The sequence below is a fragment of the Mandrillus leucophaeus genome, unplaced genomic scaffold (genome assembly GCF_000951045.1).
Source record: "Mandrillus leucophaeus isolate KB7577 unplaced genomic scaffold, Mleu.le_1.0 Scaffold391, whole genome shotgun sequence".
In the NCBI taxonomy this organism is placed as follows: domain Eukaryota; kingdom Metazoa; phylum Chordata; class Mammalia; order Primates; family Cercopithecidae; genus Mandrillus; species Mandrillus leucophaeus.
This window is the reverse complement of record NW_012104154.1, coordinates 1,620,588-1,629,396: the sequence shown is the minus strand read 5'-3', so window position 1 is coordinate 1,629,396 and position 8,809 is coordinate 1,620,588. Positions and strand designations below refer to the sequence as shown.

The 8,809-nt window shown below is 51.5% G+C and overlaps 1 protein-coding gene across 1 annotated transcript in view; it reads left to right on the top strand.

Moving 5' to 3' along the window:
• ROR2 (receptor tyrosine kinase-like orphan receptor 2) overlaps positions 1–7,770 on the top strand; it is a 247,381-nt gene extending 239,611 nt beyond the window's left edge. Inside the window, exons 11-12 of the mRNA XM_011991206.1 lie at positions 3,777–3,979; positions 5,265–7,770. Of these exons, the coding sequence (XP_011846596.1) occupies positions 3,777–3,979; positions 5,265–6,707 (1,646 nt within the window). The 3' untranslated portion in view covers positions 6,708–7,770. The remainder of the gene's footprint in view (positions 1–3,776; positions 3,980–5,264) is intronic.
• Positions 7,771–8,809: the final 1,039 nt, after the last annotated feature.

Below are 8,809 nucleotides of genomic sequence, written 5' to 3'. Positions count from 1 at the left end.
GAGGCTGAGGCAGGAGAATGACTTGAGCCCGGGAAGCGGAGGTTGCAGTGAGCAAAGATGACCGCACTGCACTCCAGCCTGGGCAACAGAGTGAGACCCTGTCCTGAAAATAAATAAATAAATAAATAAATAACACAAGTTGTTATTGGTTATGAAAGTAACATCTGACCATTATAAGACATTTTAAAATATAGAGAAGTCTGAAGAGTCATGTGCAGATCACCCCTAATGTTACCACCCAGCAGTGACTTCTTTGCATTTTGGCCCACCCCCTTCCACCAGCCCTTTTCCCGCGTATGGATGGTCCTGGGATATTCACTTTGACGTTTTGTTTCTCCATTAACATTATCGCCCAGTGCGGTGGCTCACAACCTGTAATCCCAGTACTTTGGGAGGCCAAGACGAGTGGATCTCTTGAGCCCAGGAGTTTGAAACCAGCGTGAGCAACATGGCAAAGACCTGTCTCTACAAAAAATACAGAAATTGCCCAGGCGTGGTGGCGCGCCTGCTTGGGTGGTGGAGGTGGGAGGACTGCTTGAGCCAGTAGTGAGCCATGATGGTGGCGCTACACTCCAGCCTGGGCAACGAAACAAGACCTTTTCTCAAAACCAAAAAAATAACCCAAAAACGCCATTATTGCTCAGTATTTCCTAATATTAGTAAAAATATTTCCCTTCCACCTACCAGCTTTTGAGCTTTTCACTGCTTCTCAGGTTTGGTGGAGTGAGGCGAAAATAGAATGCATTGCTTGTCCCCATTGCTTGAATACGGAAGCGCGTGTAGTTAACGGTTGACAGCTTTAACAGTTCTCACCTCTGTCTTAGTCACGGCCGGTTCGCCAGTTCCAGGCAGCAGGGTAACCAAGGCCGGGCTGGGAGCTGGAAGCAGCGATTGGTGAATGAGTGGGCACCCGCTATAGAGAGCAGCGGGTGAAGCAAGGCTGGGTTCACCGTGCACCTGGAGACCTCCGGGGGTGCAGGCCCGCATGTCTGTACTCCGAAGCGCAGGAAGTAAACACTGGCACTGATGACCTTCCTGACGTGTGATTCAGCAGCTCCAGATTTGGCATTGCCTCTGGCTCAGCACATCAGACACAAATCTTCAAGAATGTGTTCATTACGGGAGAACAAATTTTAAGAATGAAATTATCAGTCATTCAAATTGCGGTCTAGGCACTCTGGAGCACGCTAGACCTTAAAGGTTTCCTGCAATGAAGGATGGCCCTGTGCCCTGTAAGGAACAAAAGCAGGTTGTAGGACAGAGCTGTGGTAGAGGTGCTTTTTTGCTCATTGTTTTGTTTCTGGCAAAAAAAAAAAATGAGTGGGAGTGTGTGTATGAGCACACACAGGCTCCTGACTTTTATGAGGTTTTGGAAAGATGGATATCAAACTTTTAGCAGTGATTTCCCCAGACCTACAAAAGTGTTCAAATATAAGACTTTTTTTTTTTTTTTACAGTGAGTAGGAATTACTTTTGTAATTAAAAATACATCAAAACATGAAAAAAATGTATGATTTTGGGCCAGTTATTAGAATCTTGTATTGCAGGTTTGTACTTACAGGGCATAAATGGAAGGATATTTATTGCAGAATCACTTGTGAGAGCTAAACACAAAACAGACCGTTTATCAGTAGGGCTGGATGGGGCAGTTGGAGACGCCCGTTCCGTGGAGTGGCATGCGGCTGTGGAGAACATGCACATCTATCTGCTGCAACATGAGCTGCTGTCCAAGAGATTTTATTCTGCCGAAAAACCAGGAGCAGGAAAATACGGATGATATGACTCTACTTAAAATGAAGTTCATGTAGGCCGGGTGTGGTAGCTCACGCCTGTAATCCCAGCACTTCGGGAGGCCAAGGCAGGCGGATCATCTGAGGTCAGAAGTTCAAGATCAGCCTGGCCAATGGGGCGAAACCTCGTCTCTACTAAACATACAAAAATTAGCCAGGCATGGTGGCGGGCGCCTGTAATCCCAGCTACTCGGGTGGCTGAGGCAGGAGAATCACTTGAACCTGCGGGAGCAGAGGTTGCAGTGAGCTGAGATCCCACAACTGCACTCCAGCCTGGAAACAGAGCGAGACTCCGTCTCAAAAATAAACACTCTGTCTCAAAAATAAATAAAATAAAGTTCATTCAACATTTGAATTAAGAAAACCATATAAAACTACTGTGTCTATATGTCAGAATAGTTGAATATCGGTTGTTCCATGTGGTTCAACCTAAAATATATGCAAAGTTCGGAGAACATGAAACTTAACCATTTATAGTCTTCAGGAAAGAAGGCTGTTAGAAATATGATCTTTTGAAAGGCCACATTTCTATAATACCACAATTTTTCCCAGTAAGCATGAGTCGTGTTGGTAACGTTAAGTAGAGAATAAAAGCAGGTGATAGTGTCGGTGTGAGCTCACACCTCTGGTCTTGGCCTGAGAGAGGCCTGGGCTCTCCTGCCAACCTTAATAATGAAAAATGAACCAAACCCTAGTAAGAAAGAAAGAATTGGCATCCCTGGTGCCCGTAAGATTTCTGGGACATCTGCCTTGGAACCCATTCAGAGGGGAAGCTGCTAGGTAGGGCCAGAAGAAAGTTTTGTTTGTGGTTTTACATGATTTCATCTTATTTTGGGGAGCAGGGGTGGGGCAAGGCTGGGTTTGGGACAAGGTGCTTTTTTCCTAAGGTGGCAATAGCATGTTCACTTTTAGGATTGAGTTAGCTCTTTTAGGCATCACATTGACCAGAAATCACTTGTTTTCTTCCAGATGAGGAGCGCTTTGCCCCCGGCAATGGGGCCCTCTAAGTGACACAGTTATTGGCAGGGTTAAGGAGAAAACAGAACACCATGGTTTTCCAGGGATGTGGGAAAGTGGCTCCCTAGAGAACTCACCTTCCACCAGGCTCAGGGTCAGCCTCCTGAAATGGCGCCACTTTGCCTTACATTCAACTGCTTTGATGTGCGGGGTGTTTGGGGGCCACACAGCCTGGGAGGAGCCAGTCCTGCCAGGAGGCCTGTTCAAAACCTGAGGTCACCTCTGCCTGCCTGGTGTGCCCCCTGTACTTTTCTGTAAATCCTGTAGAGGGAGACAAAGAGTTACTTTTCCCTGTGACAAAAAAATGCAGGGACGGTGGCTGGTAGCCTTGACTGTTGGTACCCCGTGCCTTCTAAGAATTCTTATGTCCCTGTTGGATATTGTACTGGGTCAAGTGCATGGACTACTGGTGCTCTATTAAATCTAGTGCATGTTTAATTATTATCCCAAAAGAATCTGTCATCATTAATTAAAAATGTGAAGAAAACATTAAAATGTTGAATGAGGAAAAGGATCGTGTCTAATCCCAGTACTAAATTTCACTCACCTTGGACAAGGATCTCCAGTGAATTTCATCAACTCGTCAGTAGCTGGGGAGGCCTTGATAAAAGTGAAATTGGGCAGAGCACCTATCTCCGATGGTTTTCAAACCTCAGGAACAGAAAGCGGATGTGGTCATTATTAATATTGAGATCATTAGAATTCGTGTACTTCTTACGCTGCGTATTCCCGCTTGTTTCCAGGTTGGGCACTTTTGGGTTTTGTTTCCCCAGGATGCAGCCGGGTGTGCGTTTTTTGGTGCATCACGTTTTTTAAGGTGTGCTGTGCCCTTTCACCCCGTTGTGTAACTTAGGTGATGACCCACGTGCGTGTGAAGGTTTTGGCTGGAGGTGGAGGGTGGGTTGGTAGAGAACTGACAGTTGAAAAGGGATGTTTTCTGAAAAATCATGAAAGCCTTATTATTCACAGGTCCTCGAGACAGCAGCAAGATGGGGATTCTGTACATCTTGGTCCCCAGCATCGCAATTCCACTGGTCATCGCTTGCCTTTTCTTCTTAGTCTGCATGTGCCGGAATAAGCAGAAGGCATCTGCGTCCACACCGCAGCGGCGACAGCTGATGGCCTCGCCCAGCCAAGACATGGAAATGCCCCTTATTAACCAGCACAAACAGGTCTCCGTGCTTACGTATTCCACCTGGGTGGCTCTGCCAGGCTTAATCCTCAGGGGTTGTTCCCCCGACATTAACTGTCTTAATTTACTTGATACATAACACATAATTATTTTAAACTCCGCTTCATTTTGCCATTTTTTTTCTGTAAACTAGATCAGGACATGTGTGTTTTAGAAAATAAATGGCAGGCGTGTTGGGAATTCACTGCCCCAGAGTTCATGGGCTTCCCTCTGCCTGGACCGTGCTGCCCCTGTGGGCCCCAACGAGCATCCTCACTGTCCAGGTGCCTCAGCTCTGCCCAGAAGACACACAAGAAAAAGAGGGCTCCAGTGCCCCCCCATAATTTCTCTTGTCACTTTTGGGTTGGGTTGGTTTTGCTTTGTTTTGTTAGAGGGAAGGATAGAAGAAGAGCTCTTAAATGGGAGTAGGCAGACAGGTTACCACTAAAAGGCCACCCCTCATCCCAGAGCAGCCTTAGATGGGAGTGGGGCACTGAAACACAACAGAAGGGAACGTGTGCTGCAGCCTCTCCAGCTTGTGTTGTACCAGGGTGTTTACACTCATTGCAAAGCCGCAGGGAACATCATTCTCAGCCAGCTTTGCAGCGGCTCTTCAAGGTGGCCAGGAGGGAGCTGATGCACTTGGCTCTTCAGCCCCAGAGTCAGTGCGGGTTTGCTGTGGGCAGGGGCTGGCCAGCGAGGCGAGCACAGAGCCCTGGGGCTTGCATGGTGGCCCAGGAACCTCTGGGGAGGATGAGGGCTGGCCACACAGGAGGAGCTGGCGTCACAGAGACTGAGAGAGATGAGGGTTCTCAGGGCTCCTATCACTTGTGGGGTACTCCTTCCAAGAACATGTTTAACTCAGACCTCTGTAGAACAACTCGGCATTGGAGGGGACCTGATGGGGTATGTCCGGGGCTGCCCCAGGACAGCTGGTGCCTGGGCCTGGCTGTAGGGGGGGTGTGTGGGTGTGTCCACACATGCACAAGTGGGAAGGAAGTCTGCAGTGTGTCCCAGCTGGATTTTGGAGGGACCTTATGTGTAGCCTGGTTGGGATCTGTTGAACATTGCAGACGGGAAGCAACCTTGGCATCAGAGCCGTATTTAAGGTGAAGCAGAGAGCTGTGGGTGGGCAGGCCAAGGCTGGGTGGGTGAAACCAGAGGGTCTCCTGCAAGGCCCCCCCAGTCGTGGCCGCACGGGGACTCCACTCCTCCGGGCTGCTCTGCACCTCCCTTCAGGGCTGCGGTGACAGTGATGTTTCACGTGGGGCTTTTCTTCTTGACAGGCCAAACTCAAAGAGATCAGCCTGTCTGCAGTGAGGTTCATGGAGGAGCTGGGAGAGGACCGGTTCGGGAAAGTCTACAAGGGCCACCTGTTTGGCCCCGCCCCGGGGGAGCAGACCCAGGCCGTGGCCATCAAAACACTGAAGGACAAAGCAGAGGGGCCCCTGCGGGAGGAGTTCCGGCACGAGGCCATGCTGCGAGCACGGCTGCAACACCCCAACATCGTCTGCCTGCTGGGCGTGGTGACCAAGGACCAGCCCCTGAGCATGATCTTCAGCTACTGTTCGCACGGCGACCTCCACGAATTCCTGGTCATGCGCTCGCCGCACTCGGACGTGGGCAGCACGGACGACGACCGCACGGTGAAGTCCGCCCTGGAGCCCCCCGACTTCGTGCACCTGGTGGCACAGATCGCGGCAGGGATGGAGTACCTCTCCAGCCACCACGTGGTTCACAAGGACCTGGCCACCCGCAACGTGCTGGTGTACGACAAGCTGAACGTGAAGATCTCAGACTTGGGCCTCTTCCGAGAGGTGTATGCCGCCGATTACTATAAGCTGCTGGGGAACTCGCTGCTGCCCATCCGCTGGATGGCCCCGGAGGCCATCATGTACGGCAAGTTCTCCATCGACTCGGACATCTGGTCCTATGGCGTGGTCCTGTGGGAGGTCTTCAGCTACGGCCTGCAGCCTTACTGCGGGTACTCCAACCAGGACGTGGTGGAGATGATCCGGAACCGGCAGGTGCTGCCCTGCCCGGACGACTGTCCCGCCTGGGTGTACGCCCTCATGATCGAGTGCTGGAACGAGTTCCCCAGCCGGCGGCCCCGCTTCAAGGACATCCACAGCCGGCTCCGAGCCTGGGGCAACCTTTCCAACTACAACAGCTCGGCGCAGACCTCGGGGGCCAGCAACACCACGCAGACCAGCTCCCTGAGCACCAGCCCAGTGAGCAATGTGAGCAACGCCCGCTATGTGGGGCCCAAGCAGAAGGCCCCGCCCTTCCCACAGCCCCAGTTCATCCCCATGAAGGGTCAGATCAGACCCATGGTGCCCCCGCCGCAGCTCTACATCCCTGTCAATGGCTACCAGCCGGTGCCGGCCTATGGGGCCTACCTGCCCAATTTCTACCCAGTGCAGATCCCAATGCAGATGGCCCCGCAGCAGGTACCTCCTCAGATGGTCCCCAAGCCCAGCTCACACCACAGCGGCAGCGGCTCCACCAGCACAGGCTACGTCACCACGGCCCCCTCCAACACGTCCGTGGCGGACAGGGCAGCCCTGCTCTCAGAGGGCACCGAGGACGCACAGAACGCCCCAGAAGACGGGGCACAGAGCCCCGTGCAGGAAGCAGAGGAGGAGGAAGGCTCTGTCCCAGAGACTGAGCTGCTGGGGGACAGTGACACTCTGCAGGTGGACGAAGCCCAAGTCCAGCTGGAAGCTTGAGTGGCACCAGGGCCCAGGGTTCGGGGACGGAAACCCCGCTGAGACCCCACAGGGACCTCAGTCGCCTTTGAGAAGACACCATACCCAGCAATCACGAGAGCCCGCCGGCCAGCGGGCTTGTTTACAGACAGGGTGAGGTGGAGCCCTGCTCCTCTCTGTCCTCTGACACAGACAGCTGTCCTGCCTAGGAGCACCCAAGCCAGGCAGGGGGCCTGGTAGCACGGCATCCTGAGGAGCAGGACACATGGTCACCCCCAGGGCTGCCTACATTGATTCTGGTGGTAGACTGGTAGTGAGCAGCAAATGCCTTTCAAGAAAATAGGTGGCAACTTCACTCCGTGTCGTATTTGGAGCGAATATTTCGGAACGTTGGGAATAAGGGCCTGCAAAAGGCAGCGAGGAGGCACCTCGGTCTTGAGGTTCCCGACAAGCCATCTGGTCTGTTGCTTTGAGGATGAAGGGGCTCCATTTCTGCTGCCTCCCTGCCAAGAATATTCTCCCTTTAGCAGCCAAAGATTCGTTGGAACCGAGGCTGCCCTCTGCTGCCTGTTGGGGTCGGAAGACAAGGGGCTCCTGAAATGGGAGTTCCTGAGATACAACAAAACGTGTGCCTTCGAAGAAATGGACAGCTTTGTGTTTGGTGAAATGGTTTTAATTATACTGCATGTGTATTTTGCCCACTTTTTGGGAATTCAAGGGAAAGTGTTTCTTGGGTTTGGAATGTTCAGAAGAAGCAATATTGTACAGAACACAGTATTGTTATTTTTTTTTAAGAATCATGTACAGACCTTAAATGTAATTTATATGTTTTTAATATGCCATTTTCATTGAAGTATTTTGATCCTAAGATAATGATTTTAGTAATTTAACTGTTTACGTTACCCGTGTTGGGATCCAGCTGGTCTTGGTTTGCTTATCTTTGTACCACGTGCACAGGAGGTCCATTCATTTTACAGCCCCTGTTACACACAGACCCACAGGCAGCCGTCTGTGCCCCGCACACATCGTTGGTCCCATTTGTAAATCCCACACCTGGTGTATCCAATAAAGTGAAACAAAGCATTTGGTTGACTCTCTTGCAGGCTGTCAGGACGCGAGGCAGCGGGAGGCAGTGCTGGACGATGGAGATGCTGAATGGTGATGATTCGGGCTGAGCCCTTTCTGTGGGTTTGGGAGGTTTGCCCCGAGCCAGGAGCCCCAAGCTAATGGGGGTATCCCTTGGCAGATAAATGATGGAACTAGTCCGTAGCTTCTCTCTGTTAAGGTCTCGAATGTGGATTAGTTAATTGCAGATGGTGTGAAGATGGTCTTTGGTTTTAAACTTGTCCCCTCCTGAGGTCCCAGAGCCCCTGAGAGTTTTAAACCTGGAGCCTGGCACTTCTGGGGGCCCTGGAGCAGGGCTGAGTTCAAGGGAGGGGGTGAAAGAGAATGGGACTCCTTCACAGGCTGCCTGCATCCCCTGCTCCATCTCCAGTGCAGTTGGCTGGTCCAAGGTACACCTGGGTCAGAGCACAGCTGTTACAGGGTCACCTGGGGAGAAGTGGCTTCAGAGCTTCCAGTCTAACTGGTGTGGAGAGAGGACGCAGAGACTCGGGTGTAACAAGTCCCCTCACTTGGAGTAGATCCCACATAGTAGGTCATCAAACGGACCATGTCGACCTGAAATCTTGTCATAGGGGAGAAATCTTTCTCTTTTCTTTTTTTCTTTTTTTTTTTAGACAGAGTCTCGCTGTGTTGCCAGGCTGGAGTGCAGTGGCACGATCTTAGCTCACTGTAACCTCCACCTCCCAGGTTCAAGCGATTCTCTTGCCTCAGCCTCCCAAGTAGCTGGGACTACAGGCATGCGCCACCATGCCCGGCTAATTTTTGTATTTTTAGTAGAGACGGGTTTCACCACATTGGCCAGGATGGTCTCGATCTCTTGACCTCGTGATCCACCCGCCTTGGCCTCCCAAAGTGCTGGGATTACAGGCATGAGCCACCGCACCCGTGGTAACATCTTTTTCTTACCCACTGCAAGGCTCATGGCTGAGGCCCCTATAACAAAAGACAGCTTAATAAGAGAAAAGCCTCAAGCGACCCAAAGAAGCAGGGAAGCCTGG